Source organism: Zygosaccharomyces rouxii (assembly GCF_000026365.1).
Source record: "Zygosaccharomyces rouxii strain CBS732 chromosome G complete sequence".
In the NCBI taxonomy this organism is placed as follows: Eukaryota; Fungi; Ascomycota; class Saccharomycetes; order Saccharomycetales; family Saccharomycetaceae; genus Zygosaccharomyces; species Zygosaccharomyces rouxii.
In genome coordinates this window covers 676718-696865 of record NC_012996.1, presented here as the reverse complement: position 1 = coordinate 696865, position 20148 = coordinate 676718, and the positions used below count along the sequence as shown (strand labels likewise).

The following is a 20148-nucleotide window of genomic DNA, read 5'->3' as shown; positions in this document are numbered from 1 at the left end:
TTAGAAAAATTTTCAGCTCATCTCATCGATCTTCCAACATACTAAATAACAAGGATTAAACTCTTGAAGATCAAAGAGTCAATAGTAGAGCCTTTGATATACCTGTAGAAGAGTTCAAAATGTCGAAGAAAGAGCTAAAGGATAAGAAAAGAGTTTCAGAAGATGATTCCAACGTCGACACTAAGAAACATAAGAGCGATAAGAAGGAACATAAGGTGAAGAAGGACAAGAAAGAGAAGAAAGATAAGAAGGAAAAGAAGGAAAAGAAAGAAAAGAAGGAAAAGAAGGAAAAGAAGAAGGAAAAGGAATCCAACAAAGATTCTAAAATCGAAAAAGAAGAAGTAAAGGAGGAGAAAGAAAATGAAGAGGAAAATGTTGTTATTGGCGGTTATCAGCAGAGTAAAGATTTAGCAAACGTTCCTCAAAGCGATATCGATTCATTTTACAAAGAGAATGAAGTCAGCGTTGAAGATTCTCAAAAGTATAATCTACGTCCACTTCTATCATTTTCACACCTTTCATTAAAACCTGAGATTCAATCTGAAATTTCTAAATTTCCTAAACCAACACCCATTCAATCGGTATCTTGGCCATATTTGTTATCTGGTAGGGATGTTATTGGTGTTGCAGAAACAGGTTCGGGTAAGACTTTTGCATTTGGTGTTCCTGCCATTGATCAATTAGTCTCAAATGGTGATGCTAAAAGAAAGAGTGTTAAAGTACTGGTGATTTCCCCAACTAGAGAATTGGCATCTCAAACTTATGACAATTTAATTATTCTAACAAACAAAGTGGGTCTAGAATGTTGCTGCGTCTATGGTGGTGTGCCTAAGCAAGAACAGAGAAATCAGCTTAGAAATTCTCAAGTTGTAGTTGCCACGCCAGGTAGATTATTGGATTTAATCAATGAGCAATCTGTTGATCTTTCTCAAGTTCAATATTTGGTTCTTGATGAAGCTGATAGAATGTTAGAAAAGGGGTTCGAAGAAGATATTAAAAATATCATCAATCAGACTAATTCTAGAGACAGACAAACTTTGATGTTTACCGCTACCTGGCCTAAAGAAGTTCGTGAGCTGGCTTCCACATTTATGAGAGATCCTGTAAAGGTCTCCATTGGTAACAGGGATGAACTTTCTGCCAACAAGAGAATCACACAAATTGTGGAAGTTATTGAACCTAGACAGAAGGATAGAAAACTACTGGAATTGTTGAGAAAATACCAATCTGGTGCTAAAAAGGACGACAAAGTGTTAATATTTGCTCTTTACAAGAAAGAAGCTTCTCGTGTAGAGAACAATTTGAAGTACAACGGCTATGATGTCGCGGCAATCCATGGTGATTTATCTCAACAACAAAGAACTAGCGCTTTAAACGACTTCAAAGCTGGTAAGTCAAATTTATTATTGGCCACTGATGTTGCTGCAAGAGGTTTAGATATTCCTAACGTCAAGACCGTGATAAATTTAACCTTCCCCTTGACTGTGGAAGATTATGTGCACAGAATTGGTAGAACCGGTAGAGCTGGTCAAACCGGTACCGCTCACACACTGTTTACAGATAATGAGAAACATCTAGCAGGTGCCCTAGTAAACGTTTTGAACGGTGCAAACCAACCAGTTCCAGAAGAGTTAAAGAAATTCGGTACCCATACTAAAAGAAAGGAACACGGTGCATACGGTGCCTTTTTCAAAGATGTCGATATGTCTAAGAAACCGAAGAAGGTTACATTCGACTAAAATATAGAAAAGAAAATCTTTTGTACATTATAAAATGAAAGAGAAATGAATTCCAAGAGACAGTTTTAGCAAAACATGACAAACATTCATCTTGTATTATTTTAGGTTATTTTATTTTATCATTTTAGCAGCGTCAATCATTTTGTGACGTCGTAAAGCTCAGTCATCGGAAACGAGTCTGGAGTTCAACAAGTCAGGTCATTTCAACATTACTACTGATAATACAAAGGGTGATCTACTAGATGTGTTTATCAACTTTAACTTCAAAAGTTTCCGTCTGAGATTGATAGCCAGCCCTTAGGAACAATGGGAGCCTTTAGTCGTCTAAAGAAATCTTGGTCACAGAGCAATTACGATACTTTAAAGAGCCGTAATAATGGTGGTGGTCCATCTAAGAATATCAATACTCATGCTACCGAACCAAATTTAAAGAATAACCTTGATAATGATGAAGATGTGCTACCACCTATTACGCTCAATGGATATTCTCCTGGTACGAAGAGAAGACTATTAACGCCCGAAATGTGTGATGAAATTAGAACATTAATGCCTACTAGAATACAACTTTACACGGATTGGAACCTACTGTACAGTTTGGAACAACATGGATCCTCTTTACAATCGCTTTATCATAATGTAACACCCAAGAGTAAATCACCAATGAGAGTTGGCTATGTGCTTGTAATTAAGGATAGTAAGCAGGGAATTTTTGGAGCGTATAGTAATGAACCATTCCATCCAACAAGTGATAGAAGATACTATGGAAATGGCGAATGTTTTCTTTGGAAAATGGAAAAAGTGCCGAATTTAACTATTGGTTGTGATGGTAAAACAAAGACTAATATTGAAAACGGTAATGAACACAAATGGCAATTCAGAGGTTACCCATTCACAGGACTAAACGAATTTGCCATTTACTGTCAGTCGGATTTTCTTTCAATGGGAGCTGGTGATGGTCACTATGGACTTTGGTGTGATGATAATCTATTTCACGGTGTATCAAATCCAAGTTTAACTTATGGTAACGATGTGCTGAGTCGAGAAGGTAATAAATTCCATATCACTGCCTTGGAAGTATGGAAAGTTGGGTAAATTATATACAGTGAATAATCACCACCATCATTAATGATCATCTAACGGACGCTCTAGTATTTTTTCTCTTGCCTCATTAAACTCAATTGGATAACTGGTCCGTACCAATGCGTTAATCTTTTCAATTTTATCCTTAGAGTAACGTAAATTGCCTCGAATATTCTTAGCGGTTAGTGAACCTTTTTCAAACCTTTCCTTAAACTGACTAAATCTTACTTTAGTCTCATCAATCAATTGCTTTAATTCCGTACTCTTAGAATTAATCACCGCTGATGTCTTGGTCTGCAATGATATGGCCTCAGAAAAATCAGCTGAATCGATGGCCTGCATCAATGAATCAAATATGTGTTTAGAAACGTCTAACATCGGCTCAAACTCTTGTGAATCTTGAGAAAACGCATGTTGTCCACTTTCTGGCAAAGCTCTACCCAGGATTTGATCCTCATTGGATTCCACAGAATTAGAATCATCAAACGAACTTGATTCTTCGCTTAGCTGTTCTTCAATCTCTTCGGGCATCGGAATCGCATATGACTGCGAATCTACGCTGGGACTTCTTGACCTCACAGTAGTATCGTTTTCAATTCCAGCTCTAGCCTCACTACTACTGTCATCCATACTCAGACTATGATAGGACCCTCCTTTCTGTTATATTTCGTAGAGCCTTTCACCTTTATGTATACGTACTAGACGATTTGTTGAAGGTTCAAGTCAAGGTTAAACAAGACGTCAAAGTTCCTTCTAGGTTACTATTAGAAATATATAGAAAAGAAACAATTGGCAAGAGGAAAATTGTGCTGATTCCCATCGTCAGCTTGGCGCTATGTCATCTTTGTATGCACCAACCAATGAGGACGTTAAACAGAGGTTAAGGCCATTTGGTATTTTCTTCGAGAAATCCTTGAAGGATTTGATCAAGGGTATACGTGCCAATAATGAAACACCAGAGAAGCTGAACCATTTTCTAGCCCAAGCCCTTAGTGAATGTCGTGAAGAGGCTAATTCTCCTGATTTTAATCTAAAGACCAATGCTGTTTTAAAACTGACATATTTAGAGATGTATGGTTTCGATATGTCATGGGCAAATTTCCACATCTTAGAAGTCATGAGCAGCTCTAAATTGCAGCAGAAACGTGTAGGATATTTGGCGGCATCACAATCGTTTTACAAGGATCCTGATATTTTAATGTTAGCAACGAATTTAATGAAAAAAGATCTCAAATACACAGGTACAGACGACGTGGTTAAAGTGGGCATTGCATTAAGTGGATTATCTACAATTATAACACCTCCTTTAGCAGCTGACATCTGTGATGACCTTTTCACCATGTTAAACAGTTCGAGGCCATACATTCGTAAAAAAGCCATTACCGCCCTGTTTAAAGTATTTTTACAGTTCCCAGAGGCGCTAAGGGATAATTTCGACAAGTTTGCCGCAAAGTTGGAGGACGATGACACTTCCGTTGTTTCAGCTGCAGTCAGTGTCATCTGTGAGCTTTCTAAAAAAAATCCCCAACCTTTTATTCAACTTTCTCCACTATTGTATGAAATTTTAGTGACAATATCAAATAACTGGATTATTATTAGACTGTTGAAATTATTCACCAACCTTTCAAAAGTAGAACCTAAGTTGAGACCAAGACTTTTACCCAAGATTCTAGAACTAATGGATTCTACGACGGCGACTTCTGTACTTTACGAATCGATTAACTGTATTGTCAAAGGACACATGTTAGAAGAAGACGATTATGATGTGGCAATGCAATGTTTGGATCGATTACATACATTTTGTGATTCATCCGATCCAAATTTAAGGTACATTAGTTGTGTTCTCTTTTACAAAATTGGTAAAATTAACACTGCATTCATATCTCAATTTGATAAATTAGTCATGCGTCTTCTTAACGATGTGGATGTTTCAATTAGATCAAAGGCGATTGAGCTTATAGAGGGTATTGTGGACGAGGACAATTTACAAAATATTGTATTAGTACTATTGAAACAATTTGTTGATCAAGATGTCGTACTATTGCAGGTAGGTGGATTCGAAACCACCAGAGAAATTCCCATTTTCATTCCAGAACAGTACAAGATAAAAATGGTTAATGCAGTAATACACATTTGCTCTATGGACAATTTTGCCAACCTCAATGATTTCGAATGGTACAACGCTGTTCTATGGGATTTGGCAATTCTATCCCAAGATCTCAGTGATAAATCCTTGGGGTACAGAGTAGGTGAACAACTCCGAAACATAATGATCAAAGTCCCTAGTATGAGAGAAATTACAATGACAACAATAATAAAAGTGTTGTACAACGAAGAGATTAATAACCATTTACCCAGTATTCTGAAGGATTGCTTCTGGTCTCTCGGTGAATTTTCATCGTTTATTGAAAACGGCGATGATCTGATCAATCTTGTTTTTCAGAGGAGGAAATACTACCCTGCAGACGTGGAGATAATCCTGATTCCTTCCCTTTTAAAGATTTTCAGCAATTGGTGTAATAGGTCCACGGATATTGATCCAGAAAGGGTGAAATCTGTTTTGTCAGATCTGCTTTCACATTTTGAGCCTCTCTGCTACTCTAAGGCCTTTGAAGTTCAAGAACGAGCGGTGCAATGTATGGAATTTTTGAAACTTGCTTCTGAAGCAATGGAACAGGATACAGAAGGACTACCACTATTGTTGACTGATATCTTGCCTAGCTTTTTCAACAGCTACGAGTTAAAACCAATCTCTCAAGGCACTCAGCAGAAACTTCAGTCCTGCATTTCAGTAGATTGTGAGACTCCATTTTTAACAGAAGAAGAACTACAAGCTGTTTTAAATCAAGAAGAAAATGAAAATGATGAAGGTCTATTTTCCGAGGACTTATTATTGATTGATGACAGCAGTAGTGCCAGTTACCAAAACCAAGATTACGATGTACCCGACGAATCGAAGGCTAATAGTGAGGAACCAAATGTGTTGGATAATGAAGAATTAGAATCACGCAAAAGAGCGGAAAGAGAATCTAATCCGTTCTATCTATCTCAAAATAATGATCGTACAAGTAAAGCAAGTACCCAGTTGTTAGATTTCTCCCACAGAGAAGCGGATGAACCAGAGGCTCATTTAATTAGATTGAATAAAAATACCAATGGAACTGAAGATGAAACTGAGAGGAAAAGAAAGAGTAAAAAGAAGCATAAGAAGAGAGTACATGTGCTTTCGGATGAGGTTGTAGTGGAAAATAAACCCCAATCACCAACACTTAGTATACAATCTTTACCTACAAATGCATCATCTTCCAGAGGCAAGATTAGTCTAAGAATGCCCACAAAATTGGAGAAGTTTGATTTCTCGAAACCCTTAGTTTCGCCGTCGCATGATGGAACCTCAGATGCAAGGCGTCAAAGTACCTCTGGGGAACAAGACGAGTTGGAGAGATTAAGAAGAAAATTCGAAACTCAACAGTTAGAAGCCAATGAAACTTTAGAAAATGGCGAGAATGATGAGGAAACGATAATTATCAAGAAGAAAAAGTCGAGCAAGAAAAAAAAGAAGCATTCATCAAGCAAAAAATCAAAAAAGAAGGACAGCGTTGATGAAACTCCTAAGGTTTCTAACGACACCGTCATATAGCCCTTTATATATTTGATCAATTTGAAATAACGTTGTAAAAAAATGAAAAAAAGCTAATAAATAAATACAGTCATGAAAGTAGGCCCATCAATATCATTCTTCGTATTTTTTTTTCCTTTTTCCTTTTTTACTATTATTTCTGTCATTCCTCGTCATATTCTTCAGCCGGGAGCGAGCTTGATAAGAACAATTTGATCTATACAACTCTAACACTAATCAGAACGATAGGTAATTTTCTACCTTTGATGAATTATAAAAGTACAATTCTAGCAAATGTCATTTAAGGCAACTTTTCAGGATTCAGAAAAACACAATATATGGTTTCGTACAGTTTCTGCTTTAACCACAGTACGGAAAGACATCAACTTTACTATAACATCCGCCGAGCTCATTGCATGGGCCATCAATACCACGGACACGACGTTGTGTCAGGTGAGGTTTGCACGCAGTTTCTTTGAAGATTATGAATTTAAACCATATGAAATTGTATTTGGTGAGGACGGCGTACAGATAGTACCTGATTCTCATGGTACCGATCAGAAATTGTACTCTTTTGAAGTGAATGGAAGACATTTGACAACTATATCAAAGAAACCTGATGGCGATTCTGTAAATGAATTTACAATAGCGATTAATAATACTGCTAGTTGTCCTGATGTTTTAGCAAATCGGCTTTTAATCCACATCGAAATGTCATCTTTGATAAGCAAGGATTATACACCTCAGTTTACGCCAATTAAATATGATCCTATTGTCATCGATTTGAAATACAAGAGAAAATTCTTAGATGTCTATGGATCGAAATCGCGATCTGTACAGGAAACATTAAACCATAGACTTTCTGAAATATTTGTTGAGGCTGAACGTGAACTATCAACAGCTCTTTTCAATGAAAATAATGAACCAAACCCCAAGGATATGAATCAATTAACCATGGCTGATGAGATTAATCTCGTCTGTTGCAACCAAGCTCTCATCAAAAATTTTCTTGACAATTGTAATCCAAATATTACAGAGGAGATGAAGTTGGAAATAAGCCATCAAAAATTATGTGTAACCGCCTTCACTAAGGCTATCTATGGAAAAAATAACGACGTTTTAAGAAACAACATAAGCCTAAGCAATACCATTAGCACGTCTGATTTGGAGTGCCACTGTCTTTTCCTCAAAGAAATTAACAATGGAGATAAGGGAGACGATGGTACTAAAAGTATTGTTTTCAAATTAAAAGATTTTAAAAATTTTATGAGTATAGGGTCATCGGGGAAATCAAGCCTGAGTGGTAATTTAAACATATGGTTTTGTCATCGTGGCGAACCATTGCTGGTAGAGTTAAACAGACCCGATGTTAAATCTGAACTCGTACAAATAACTGATAGTAGCGGTATGGCTAATGCCGAAAATGAAAACGCAATTACCAAGGCGACAGCCACTGTTTCGCCAAATACAAGAGCTAGTAGAGAACCTTTCAAAGCTGAACCATTCTTACCTCGTGTTAGTCCATTAAAATCCTCCTCGGTACCGAGCAAGGAAACAAGAAGAAGTCCATTAAAAAATATGGGCGGCAGTATACCGAATAAAAGTAGTATAACAAGACAATTGTTTGTCAAAGAAGATGATGAACATCCATTGAGTGTATGGAACCATGAAGAAGAAGAACTCAAGAGGGAACAACCGGAACCTAACGAAGAAATTTTGCTGGCGGCACCAGCAGAGAGATCTCGCACAACAGTCGGTTGGGGTCAAAGACCATTGGAACCAGATCATAGTCTTAAACCAATGGATAAACAAAGCATGTTAAAGCAAGAAAAACGCAAATATTTACAAGAATTAAAGGATGAACAAAAGAGGCAGAAGAGAGAGATAAATGACCGTAGTACACAAGAATCTCAAGAAGGATTAGGCCCTACACAACCTAATAGACCAAAGGGTCTATTCGATTGAATGGATACTAATTTCATTATGACTCGTTGCTACTTATAATATGAATAATGACAAAACTAAATTGAAGAATAAAGCAATATGAGAATGTTTTGGTTTTGGTCTTGGCTTTGGTTTTCTTTTTCCGTGTCTAATTTGGAACAACGGTGGCATACTTAGCTTTGATAGCTGCTTGTTTTTCAGGAGAACTGAAATAGTTGTAATCCAAAAATCTATATGCTTGACCCAACTGAGCAGTTTCATTAATGACATGACATCCGAAAAGCAAGAAGTTCTTTGGAGTGACTGCAAATGCATATCTCATAAAGACGGCGGAATAAACCAACAATGCACTTGTCATTGTTCCTGAAATTAAAGTGGGATCTTTCTGCAAATCATAGATAGCTGCAATGGGTATACCAAAATTCGAGACAGGACCCCAGAAATGTGTGGTGAAAATGTATTTGAGAGTCTCTTTGTTGACATATCTGGAAATCAAAGACCTTTGAGCTGCGCGTTGGACCGGTTGAGACATGATTAGCTGATTCGTTGATGTAATGGAGATGAGGGTTTCAAAATACTGACAAAAAATGCTGGATAGTGTTCTCTTTAAACCCTTCGTTAGAACGTTTGTTGGATCGTTTGTTGGATTAACGAATAATAACTGATACAACAGAATTGAAGCCTAAGGAATAAAAGAATGGAGTCTTTTTTCTTCTTTCTTTCAACGACTATAAAATTGAGTTGGAACTTCCAAAGGACAGTTTGTGTTAGTTTCTTGTATTAGCCTTTGAGTGACGCTTATCCACATTTTTTTGGTTTGTTTAAATCCTGGGGTTACCTACTACTTTAAACGACCTCCCCTCATTTCGATTCTTGTGAGGGGCAAAGAAAAAAAATATTAATTCGTGATTTGTTCCTAGTAGGAGCCGATCAGGAGTTTTTCCGTTACCTTCGGAAAAACTGAGGGGTCATGTGTCTCTTTTCTTTGTCTGATGAGGTTCAATTACCCCTTTAGGAAAGCTAGTGGTTTTGGGTAATTCAGCAATTACTGTTTTAGTACAAGTGTCACGTGAACTAAGAACATGTGATATTCACGTGATAATATACCTAAATTGGCAAGTACTAAATTTTGTTTCCGTATTAGGAAATAGCGTCCAAATACGCTAACTCGGTTTCCCTTTGACATTTTTTCAGTTCAAAATCGAACATTTCAACCATCTCATCTCATCTCATCTCATCTCAAGCTCATTTGGCGAAAATCCTAGGATGTACAACCCTTCCTCCTATGGCTCTCCATATCCTGATCCTCCCCCCTATGGTAGGGCTTTGCCAAGACCAACTTCGTCAGGCACATTGGAGAATGATGTCAAAAGGCAAAAGTTAGATCGTCCTTCACCTTACTATATCCCACAATATCAATATGGTCAGCCTCCTCCTATGACAGTACCAGTACCAGCACCAGCACCAGCACCAGCACCAGCACCAGCACCAGCACCAGCACCAGCTCCATACTATTCTCCACCGCAACCAACTACATATGGTTCGTATTGGAACCAACCTGTTTATCCTCCACCAAACGTACCTTATATGGCGACACCGCAGGCGCTGGCGCCAGTAAAAGATTCTCCAGTTCCAACAATCAAAGAATCTAGAAAGGAACCGTTGAAAAACGAACCGAGTATTGAAGAGTCAGATGCAGAAGAGAATGATGATGATGGCGATGTCGATGGTGGTAATGAAGCAAATGGTGATGAAGCAACAAGCTCGACCTCTACCATTCAAGGAACTTCAATAACTTTAGCTACAGAAGAAGATATCGCAAAATGGAAGGAGGAAAGAAAAAAAATGTGGTTATTAAAGATCTCAAATAAACGTAAGGAACATATGGAAAGGATGGGTGTCAAAGAAGAAGAGTTAAAGGGTCATAGTATTTTACATGAGACTAAGAAGCAAAAGCAATTCATTCAAAATATTCAAAATCAAGTTAATAGAACAAATCCTAAGTCTAATTTGAATGTTAAAATTGTTCAAAGAGAAATGGCCCAAGAGAATGTGCAATTACTGCAGTTTATTAAAGAATTAGGAGATTCTCACCTCTTGGATTACGAGTTAACCGCCGAGGAGAAATCTAAGTTGTTTGGTTCGCCTGATGATAAACAGAGAAATGCTAGAAAACCTTATACACGCGGTAACCACAATAATACCAATAATGCTAGAAGGGGTAAATCTTAACCTAACAGTTTAGCAATGGCATTGGTAATTACAGTACTCAGTGTCGCTCCCAAGAACGAACCCAACAAGGCGCCTCGATAGAATGAATCCTTATTTTGCCTTTGTTGTTGTTGTGGATTTCTGGTTGTCGCCAAAGCTACTTGCTTGGCCTTCATACGTGGTGATACTGTACGCTGTCTTGCAGGTTTACTAACTCTGCCTTTCGTTGGCGTTAGTGGTTTCTTTTCCAATCTCTTAACTCGTTTAACGGGCGATACTTCAACAGAAGAATCTTTTGGTTCAGTTTTATCAACTTTTTCGTTATCAGACATAGTGGCTGGTTGGTTCAATTCACCAACCTGGATGATCCAATAAATTAATACACAGTTGATTTTCCCATACTCTTATATATTACCTTTGTATCAGAATTGTTTCATTAAACTAACACAACAAAACACCTATATAATCCAAAACAAAAAAAAATATTACACTATTCTAACCTTCCAGCAATGCCAATTAAAAACCCAATAGTACCAACTGAACCCAATAAAAACCCAATAGTTCCCGTAATAATATCTCTCTTAGAGACAATTCCTGTCTTAGCCCTTTTGTTTGGTCGGAATTGAATATCTTGACCCTCATCTTGAGCATCTTCATCGTCTGCATCAGGCAAAGGTCTCTTATTACCAATTCTTTCCTCATTTACTTTGAAATCTTCCTTCCTCACGTCACTCTCCTCATCGTCTTCATCCCAAATGTCAACTTTTGGCAAAGTATAAAGATTTACCAACGCATAACTTTCACTTGTTTCAGAATAGAATGAATTTTCTGAGACGGAATCCATGTCGTCGTTTGGTGCACAAGGCGTACCTTCAGATTCAGACTCAGACTCAGAGTCGGATGGCGAAAACCCTTGTAACATACTGAGAAATTCAATTTCATTATCACATGTGGACGGTCTTGTTACCAATGGGCTGTCATCGAATGAAACGTCACTAACTCTGCATTCAAATTCATCCTCGCCAACATCATCCACGTCAATCTGGAATTTCAATTTAGCACCACGGCGTTGATTAACAGAGATGGGGTTATTCAATTTGATCAATCCAAACCTTTCACCATTTTTCAAGTCAATTACAAATGGATCAGACTCCTGAGAGTTCAAGTCTACAATCCCATAGGTAGATTCTAAATCTTTAACGTAAATCCTGAATTGATCCATGGTAATACCATCTGCTAATGGTTCCATCAATTTTATACCTAGTAGCGCATGATTACGACTCAGGGATCTTTCATCATAAAACAGGTTATCCCTCTGAGCAATTCTATTGGGATCCTTACGACTTGCTCTTCCAAAAACTTTAATAACACCTCTGTCACTCTGCGCTTCTCTTAAACTGAATCTGAACTTTCTGACCTCTTCCATTGGGTAAAAAACTAATTACGACCTGTGCCTGACCTATCCTTTGGTTGTTGTTGTTGTTGAAGTCAATTTTATGTAGTTGACTTTGATAAGTTGCCACTTGATTCATCCACCTTTTATCATCCTTATAGGGTCCCCCGGCCTTCCCTTATTTAAATATGGTAAGGCTGAAACAAAATAGTCATCCGCATGAACATCACAACAATCAACATCACTTTATTCTATACTAGTACTACTATAACTGCTACAAACTAAAGATCAATGTTACATGATAATACAACTCTTCTTAATCTTATCTCTCTTCCTTGACTTGGTATCGTTGCCATCACCATTGCCATTCCCATTCTCAGCTACCGTTTTCTTCTTCTCTCTCCTTTGGTAACTTCTCTGCATGTTCGTAGCTGCACGATCATCTTCCTCCTCCTGCAATCTTTTTGCTAGTGCTTCATCATCTTCAATCTGTTGTAATTGGTATGGCGCAGATGTTTCACTTTCACCTTCACCCAAAAATGGGTTGTTAACCCCACCACCATTTACTGCAGGATTTGAAGTTGCTCCTGTAGCAACAGCAGCATCTGAATCAATTGGCTGTTCTGGACCCTCTTGAGCAGCTTGTGTAGCAGGGATGAAATTACCGGTATAAAATACATCTGCAGATCCATTAACAGATTTCAAGGATTGCCAAACAATGTCTGGTCTGTTCTTATAGCCCAAATCTGTTACCAATGTAAACAACTCACCTTCGTATTTGTAAATCGTTGAGAAATGATCATTTCTAAAGAGTACAGCATAGGATTTTTCCACTAAAATTTCCTTTAGATGTACTAATCCGTAATCTGTCAACTGCGTAGCAGATCTTGCCAGGAACGATCTGATGTAATTAGCATCTTCGATGATTTCTTGACTGTTATGTGGGCTATAAGAACCATTTTGGATATCATACGATTGTAGCAAAATTTTTTGAGCACTCTCGTATGAATATTTGGATACATGTTCCCTAGCGATTGGATCGCTATCACCATCGATAATCCAACCATGAACAATTCCTACGTTGTAAAGACGGAAGATTGCCATTTCAATGCCATCTTCAAAGGAACCGTTAAAAATTGGGTTGACGTTAAGTCCAGTATGTAATTGTGGCAATATTTGGAACAACTGATTAACATCGGTATTGGCACCATTGGGGCTCATTATAGCTATATTAGCTAGAACTTGAACTAAATCTTCCAATTTAACAGAACTATGTTGAGCTAGGGTCGCCAATTCTCTTGCCTCAGCAGCATATCTGGGCGCTAGTAATAATGTATTAGCCAATGCTAATAGGGCACAGGGCCCATTGTCATTCTGTAAAAGAATCCTATGGGGAATTCCATTAACCTGTACCGGTTTCGTAGCGAAGGAAAGACTCATTATGTAAAGCTTCAATTAGAATATACCCTTTATGAGTACTCAGTATTGATAGTTGATATGAATGGGTATCGAATTGTTACTAATTATTGAATGGTGATGCGGTGTTAAGTATTAGTACCTTTAAGAGAATCCCGGAACTTGATTGAACGACTGTCCGAAGATGATCTGCACCTTGGATAGGTATCACCGGACTAAGAAAAAAGAATAATACATATGTAGTCAACTAGCCGATGAGATAAGATGATTATACAAAATTGGATAATTTGAATTCGAACGTCTTTAAGCTCATTAGAATCAAATGTAAAGGATAGAAGTAGAAGTAGAGAGTGCTTATCGTTTATGCAGCTGTGAAATTCGGTGTAAATCCCGTTACGGCAAGTATAGATAGATATTGCAAATTCCCAAAAAAATAATTATTGTTACGCAAGAACCAAGTGGAACCAAGACAAGCGCTCACTTCTGCAATTTAGCCAGACTGTCCAAGAGACTTTGGACGTTGTTACCTGCTGACTGCTGTGGTTGTTGAGTTTGATGTGGTGGAGAATTCAAGGGTGCTGGTGGTTGAGGAAAATGTTGTTGTTGGAGTCGTTGAAACTGTGGTTGTGGTACTGGTTGAGATGCGAACTGTTGTTGCTGTTGCTGTTGTGGTTGTGGTTGTGGTTGCATCGATTGTAAGAGTCCAAGTAGTTGCTGGTTAGTTTGAGGTTGTTGCTGTTGCTGTTGTTGTTGTTGAGCAGCCGCTAGTAAATTGGAAACCACATTAGGTGGTAGATTTTGAATAGCTGCTAGCAGTTGATGCTGACCTGGGTCACCAGCAGCAGCAGCAGCGGCAGGTGGTGGGGGTGGTGCTGCAGGCATTGGTTGTGCCAATTGAGGTTGATACCTACCATAAGGTGTAGCGGTTGGAGGTGCAGGTGCAGGTGCTCCATATGGCGCATATGCAGAGGGAGCGGCCTGGACGTAAGGTGGCTGTTGAGGGGCCATTGGTGGTTGTTGAGCCATTGGTGGAGTGAGACCGTAACCACCATAATAGGATTGATGTGGTGGAGGTGGTGCAGCAGCTGCATATGGGTTAGGTGCACCAACAAGAGTAGTTGGTGGTGGTGCCCTACTGGCGCTCATACCGCCACTACCTTTGCTTGTCTTCAAATTGTTAAAAATGGCAATTGCATCATCAGAAGAAATGCTGATATATTCGTCAAATTTAGTTTCACCTTGAGGGCCTTTGTAAAAAATTTGAATGTCCACATTTCTTGTTTTATTGACGAGAATAACCCCCCAAACTCCGTCGTAGGCAACATCGTTAATCATACGTCTCAACTCCATACGTGGCTTCAAAAAAATCATATCGGTTTCTAAACCTGTACCACGTCTAAAATGGCTGAATACTTCGTTGGCATAACTCCTATCGGCTGTCCTCTTAACGTAAATGACACAGGCTGGAACACATCTCTTTGATTTCTTATAGCCTTGGTTATCATTGTACATGTCCGCAGCATCATTATCTTCATGTTGAAATGGTCTTTTCGATGATGAAATGAAAGTAGAACTGCTGTTTGTACCATGGTCACCGTGATCGAATTGTGGTCTTGCATTTGAACTAGAAATCTCTAGAATCAATTTCTTACCAAAATTCATCTCTTGGGATTCATGCGCTATCGCATTCCTTACACTCTGAGGATTATCATATTGAATAAATCCAAACGCATTTTTAATATTAATTTGTAAAATATGACCGTATGGTGAAAAGATACGAAACAATTCTTCCTTGGAAACGTTCTTAAGCGGTAAATTACCGATGAACAGTCTTGATTTTGGCGGAATGTCATGCATCTCCGTAATTTTATTTTCGCCGCGCAAATACTTGTTATAACGCTCACGTTCTACCGCAGTCATTGGTCCATTCAAATCTGGCCTCTGTTTCTCATCCACGCTTGGTCTTGGCCAATTCGTCTGTTCGGGAAAGCCATCGCTCTCACTGTTATTCGTAACACTACTACCCGATGTAGGTAGAGCTGTGTCTGGATTTGAATTTAGCATATTAACAATAGCAGCAACCTTATCGCGGGATGAAAGTTCCTGAAACTCAGCCAAATTTAACATATCACTGGCCATAATATAATTAGCTTGCTTTTGTAACAATTCATTGTGGATAGTCGCATCTCTAAGAGAGCTCTGCACAGATGCAGGCTTGGTATCCTCATCTACCCCATTCTCGATTGACTTTTCTTCTTCATCCATTTCTTCTTCGTCCTGTTCCTCTTGTGCTCTATTAGACTCTTCAGAACTCTCGCTGTTGTCATTGTCATTGTTATCCTCATCATAGGATTCTTCCTTTTCCTCTGTCTGTTTTTCGCCCGCTTCCTCTACTTTCACATCCTTCTCCTTTGAGCTCTCCTCATCACTGCCTTCTGAACTATGCTCATCTCTTAGTTCTTCTTTATTGGAACTTCCTTGGGAGGTGTTTTCTTCATCCTCTTGTTCTTCATTAGCACTGCCGGTCTCCTTATTATCATTTTCACTTCCCGATTTATCTTCGTACAGGTCGTCTGAGCCTTCTTCCTCATCATCATTGCCATCACTGTCAGAGGCATTCTGTTTGGCTTCCTCCACACTGGCTAAAATAGACTTCATCGCATCTTGTGCTTCAGAGGAACCGGAAGCCTCCGTCTGGGACCCAACATTATCAGTATCAGTCACGGGCTCATAAGCTCCGTTATTATCAGACATAACCGTCTTAACAAATATGATATCCTTGTGTACTTTCACTCACTCTCATCAGCAATAAGATCAGTTCCTTACTGAAATACTTTTCATCCCGTCCTTTTTTATTGTTAGACATTTTTTTTTCAGCTACGCCCTATAGCCGATTAGACCCGGGTAACAGGGTTCAAAACTAGCGCTCACAATAAGAAATTACAGTAATAGTAATAATAATAAGAATAATAATTTATTATACAGAAATGAATTTTGGTAATTGTATCAGCACCTCCAGTTAATTAACAAAAATTTGCTCTACAAAAAAGGGGTGTTTTTTTTTTTTTTAATCACCCTATAACTCCGGTTCCAAACATTTCACCAATCAATTTACATGCAAAGTGGGAAAGAGATCAAATGATCAAGGATCAACGCTCCAGAAAGTTTTCCCCTAAATTATCCCTTGGATCATTGTGCTTTTATTGAATCCATGATGTACCGATGGAAAATAACACACCATTTGCTGGCTTGTAATCTCTAAACCACACCATATTTTGTTTTTACAAGAAAATAAATAATCAAAACTTTCCCTGAAGTTCTCGTTTCTTTAACAACTGACTTTGCTTAGTTTCGTCCTGCGGCAGTTCATCTGCTGGACTGTCAGAATCTAGGGAGTGAGCAGGGCAGGGAAAAATCGACGTCAGTGCCACTGATGAGAATGCCACCAGGAAGGTACTCACATATAATTTATTGGTAACGTTAATTCTAGTTGCGGCTCTCATTCTTAAAATCTTGATATCGATCGATGGGAAGTTTATAAATTAACGGGCCAATATTGGAATTAATACGAATATGGTAAAATGTAATATAGTATTCACAGGAGTCACAAATAAATACAGGAGTTCAAACCGTCAATGTGATAGACAGTAAGTAATAAATAATAACAGATATATTTCTGAATTTTGGTGTGGAGCGGTGAAGAAAATATGGGAAGGTCGTGTGCCTGATGGAAACCTTAGTTAAAAACAAACTGTAGCGACAGTGATAATTCTGGTGAAGTCGATCGTATACGTGGTTTATTTCCTGCCTTATTGCTACAAAGTCTCTTGATTTCTTTAGTTTAGATACTCATCCCGCTTTTTTTGTTTTTTACCTTTATTTTTCCTTCACGGCTATTGGATAGAAGGAGGGGCCGGGTAAACACTATGCTCACGGCGCTAACAATTGGCATAATACGTTACGACAGATATATTATTACTGTTCTATATAATTGAATTCTATTTCTTACTAGGCTGTAATGGTACTGAGAATCCGGGAGGAAGTGATATAGAGTTTACTGTTTGTGTGTTGGAGCCCCCAGAAGTTTGTGGCGTCTGTAGACTATTATAACTTGGTGAATCCGTGCCGTTTGGTTGTGATACATTTATGTTTCTCTGGGACAGAGTTGGTGATGCTGCAGATACGAATTCATCGAAATCATCCTCATCAAGTTTTGTTGTTTTTACCTCCGGCCGCCTTGGTGGACGTGTTAATTTGGATCTCGATGGAAGTTCTTCCGTGAACTTTGCAGTGAGTGGATTCAGTGGGGTACTTGCTTTGTTTGCACTCGTCTTTCTCACTGGTTGAATAGCAGGAGTGGCAATGCTATTGGCATTCTTTGTATCTGTATCTTCACGTGGTGGGTCGTTGATCTTAGTAGGTTCTATCAATCTATTGAAGTCCCGAGTCCCATTGGCATCCTGGGAGCGATTCGTCTTGGAAAGCGATTCCATGTGGTTCTGTTGAATATCACTAGTAATTTTATTAGTAGTTTGCAGGTATTGAGCATATTGGGACGTTTGTAATGTTGGGGCCAAAGAGTATCTCCACAACAAAGGAAGTAATTGTTCTACCAAAAGGTTTTCACTCTTGACGACATGGGGGACAGTTTCGAATAAATTGAGCGACTGCATCAAAATACGTGGGTCTCTTGTCTTCATCGACTGAAATAGTGGCAAAATTTCTTGGCATGTCAAATCAGTGTCCACATTTTTACGTTCGATGAGCAGTTGGAAGCATGATACACACGCGGTTTTAACCGTAAGACTAGTTGTCCTGCCAAACAATTCTGATAAAAGCGGTAACAGAAAACTCTTCACGGTAAGGAAATCGAAAATATCAGTGAGTACTGCCATTTTTTCCAGAAGTTTTTCCTGAGTAGGTACTGCCAATTCGTCTTTCATATCACGGAAAACATAGGTTATAAGCGGTTTTAAAATAACTTGCATAAAATCATCTTGACGAATTTTATCCTTTAATGTTGATATATTTTCCGCCAACGGCAAAGTGGCATGCTTCAAAATATGTGGGAAATTAGATTTATCTGCCAATACAGGGAAAACACGCTCTTGAAACGTTAGTTGTGATAATGTAGAACCAATTCTTATGATCAAATGGACGTCCATCGATAGAGAAGCTGCATCCAGTTTCACGTCACCACATAATTGGCTTAAAAGATGAAGTAGAACTGTTAAGAACTTTCTTTGTAGAAGTGAAGATGGGTACTTTGGTAGTAATTCGACTAGACCTTCTAAGTATAATAATCTGTCGTCCCTATCCTTTGTAGGTAAATCGTCTAAAAAGTTCAGCGTTTTCATTAGAGGATCTTGGAAAAAATCGCATTTGAGGAAATCTGATATGTTCTCATAACGTTCGTAAATATCACGATTCATCAGCTTAGGCATGCATATTTTTAAATTGTGTGGTATATTTGAAATGACGCCCTCCCAAGATCTATTAACTAGTTTGCGTTCAAACTTAGCGTATTCATCTCTGTACTGACTTGATGAATTCTCTGAATTAAGAAGACTTTTACCTGTGTAAAGTTTTAATATCAGAGATCCCAGTGAAAAATAATCACTCTTGAATGAAACTGTGCTATCAAGAACGATTTCTGGTGCAGTATAGTCCAATGCTAAATGCATAAATGGTGGCACTCGGGGATCAAATTGTTGCATAAAATATTCTGCACTATTCGTTGATTGTGGTAAATTCCAAAGGTGCCCGAATCCACTTACTTTCCAATCAGAGTTATCGTTGATGAAAACAGATCTGGGCTGAATATCCAGATGAACACAGCTAGCTCTATTATGAATAAATTCCAATGCTTGCGTAATCTCTAATATTCCTCTCTGTATGACAATGTCTTCTCTAACGTGTCCCTTAAAGAAATTTAACTCTTCATCAACATTGGTGAAAACTGATTCCAGCGATCCTGTCACATACTCAGTGACAAACATAAAATTCTTAGAGTGTTCCTCTAAAGGTTCCACCACATGTAAAATATTAGGATGCTTCAACTTGGCCAAATTGCCAACTTGATTCCTTAAAACTTCATAAGCTTCTGCTATTAGTGCTTTATCGTGTGAGGAGTTTTTTGATTTAATGATTCCGTATGTTAAGAGATGTGTTTCAAATCTTTTCTTATCAAATATGAAAATGGATACTTTTGATGGTCCTGATGAGCTTGTGGAAGTATCCTTTGGTCTACCTGTATAAACGCTCCATGGTTCTGTAATAAAAGTCGGTGATGCAGAGAAGGTATACTTCGAGCTGATCCCAGTCTTTGAGAACCAGAACATTATATCAAATTGGGTGGAAATTAATCCTAACTGCTTCTTAGAGCTTCTATACTGTCAAATAAATAAATACTGTAAGTCTTCTTTAATCTACGTTATTATTTTTTCTTCCCTTTCCATATTAGAACGCGACTAGCATCTTTTGAAAATATTTCGACAGCATAAAAATAGTTGAACATTGAATTGTTTGAAGCTCAAGACGATGAAATTCTGATTCAATTCAAGTGGATTCTCTATTCTGGTATTTTGTACAAGGTTTTACTATTTTTTACCAAATTTTTCCACCTTGTTTTCGCCATGATACGATATCTCGACATATAGTAGCAATAGAAAGTTAACTTTTATATATTGATAAAAGTGAGCCTTTTATTGGTAAAAGTTCTAATGGGACCAAATAAATGTAGCATT

The 20148-nt window shown here is 38.2% G+C and overlaps 13 protein-coding genes across 13 annotated transcripts; 5 read left to right on the top strand and 8 right to left on the bottom strand.

Moving 5' to 3' along the window:
• Positions 1-119: 119 nt before the first annotated feature.
• DBP3 (RNA-dependent ATPase DBP3) lies at positions 120-1739 on the top strand (the record flags this gene model as incomplete). Its single annotated transcript, XM_002498324.1, has 1 exon — positions 120-1739. The coding sequence occupies one exon, from the start codon at positions 120-122 to the stop codon at positions 1737-1739; it is 1620 nt and encodes a 539-aa protein (XP_002498369.1).
• Positions 1740-2045: 306 nt separating this feature from the next.
• Positions 2046-2831, top strand: OXR1 (Oxr1p; the record flags this gene model as incomplete). Its single annotated transcript, XM_002498323.1, has 1 exon — positions 2046-2831. The coding sequence occupies one exon, from the start codon at positions 2046-2048 to the stop codon at positions 2829-2831; it is 786 nt and encodes a 261-aa protein (XP_002498368.1).
• Positions 2832-2861: 30 nt separating this feature from the next.
• On the bottom strand, positions 2862-3449 carry KXD1 (Kxd1p; the record flags this gene model as incomplete). Its single annotated transcript, XM_002498322.1, has 1 exon — positions 2862-3449. The coding sequence occupies one exon, from the start codon at positions 3447-3449 to the stop codon at positions 2862-2864; it is 588 nt and encodes a 195-aa protein (XP_002498367.1).
• A 205-nt stretch (positions 3450-3654) lies between these two features.
• On the top strand, positions 3655-6459 carry APL5 (Apl5p; the record flags this gene model as incomplete). The annotated part of the gene is made up of 1 exon (XM_002498321.1): positions 3655-6459. The coding sequence occupies one exon, from the start codon at positions 3655-3657 to the stop codon at positions 6457-6459; it is 2805 nt and encodes a 934-aa protein (XP_002498366.1).
• A 273-nt stretch (positions 6460-6732) lies between these two features.
• DDC1 (Ddc1p) lies at positions 6733-8403 on the top strand (the record flags this gene model as incomplete). The annotated part of the gene is made up of 1 exon (XM_002498320.1): positions 6733-8403. One exon carries the CDS (start codon positions 6733-6735, stop codon positions 8401-8403), a length of 1671 nt encoding a protein of 556 aa, XP_002498365.1.
• A 127-nt stretch (positions 8404-8530) lies between these two features.
• On the bottom strand, positions 8531-8914 carry MPC1 (pyruvate transporter MPC1; the record flags this gene model as incomplete). The annotated part of the gene is made up of 1 exon (XM_002498319.1): positions 8531-8914. The coding sequence occupies one exon, from the start codon at positions 8912-8914 to the stop codon at positions 8531-8533; it is 384 nt and encodes a 127-aa protein (XP_002498364.1).
• A 734-nt stretch (positions 8915-9648) lies between these two features.
• Positions 9649-10614, top strand: RSA1 (Rsa1p; the record flags this gene model as incomplete). Its single annotated transcript, XM_002498318.1, has 1 exon — positions 9649-10614. The coding sequence occupies one exon, from the start codon at positions 9649-9651 to the stop codon at positions 10612-10614; it is 966 nt and encodes a 321-aa protein (XP_002498363.1).
• On the bottom strand, positions 10611-10925 carry PRM3 (pheromone-regulated protein PRM3; the record flags this gene model as incomplete). The annotated part of the gene is made up of 1 exon (XM_002498317.1): positions 10611-10925. The coding sequence occupies one exon, from the start codon at positions 10923-10925 to the stop codon at positions 10611-10613; it is 315 nt and encodes a 104-aa protein (XP_002498362.1).
• A 158-nt stretch (positions 10926-11083) lies between these two features.
• ZYRO0G08404g (uncharacterized protein) lies at positions 11084-12019 on the bottom strand (the record flags this gene model as incomplete). The annotated part of the gene is made up of 1 exon (XM_002498316.1): positions 11084-12019. One exon carries the CDS (start codon positions 12017-12019, stop codon positions 11084-11086), a length of 936 nt encoding a protein of 311 aa, XP_002498361.1.
• Positions 12020-12280: 261 nt separating this feature from the next.
• Positions 12281-13426, bottom strand: ZYRO0G08382g (MINDY family deubiquitinase; the record flags this gene model as incomplete). Its single annotated transcript, XM_002498315.1, has 1 exon — positions 12281-13426. The coding sequence occupies one exon, from the start codon at positions 13424-13426 to the stop codon at positions 12281-12283; it is 1146 nt and encodes a 381-aa protein (XP_002498360.1).
• Positions 13427-13879: 453 nt separating this feature from the next.
• NAB3 (Nab3p) lies at positions 13880-16156 on the bottom strand (the record flags this gene model as incomplete). The annotated part of the gene is made up of 1 exon (XM_002498314.1): positions 13880-16156. The coding sequence occupies one exon, from the start codon at positions 16154-16156 to the stop codon at positions 13880-13882; it is 2277 nt and encodes a 758-aa protein (XP_002498359.1).
• A 545-nt stretch (positions 16157-16701) lies between these two features.
• Positions 16702-16905, bottom strand: COA2 (Coa2p; the record flags this gene model as incomplete). Its single annotated transcript, XM_002498313.1, has 1 exon — positions 16702-16905. One exon carries the CDS (start codon positions 16903-16905, stop codon positions 16702-16704), a length of 204 nt encoding a protein of 67 aa, XP_002498358.1.
• A 495-nt stretch (positions 16906-17400) lies between these two features.
• On the bottom strand, positions 17401-19743 carry SCY1 (Scy1p; the record flags this gene model as incomplete). Its single annotated transcript, XM_002498312.1, has 1 exon — positions 17401-19743. The coding sequence occupies one exon, from the start codon at positions 19741-19743 to the stop codon at positions 17401-17403; it is 2343 nt and encodes a 780-aa protein (XP_002498357.1).
• Positions 19744-20148: the final 405 nt, after the last annotated feature.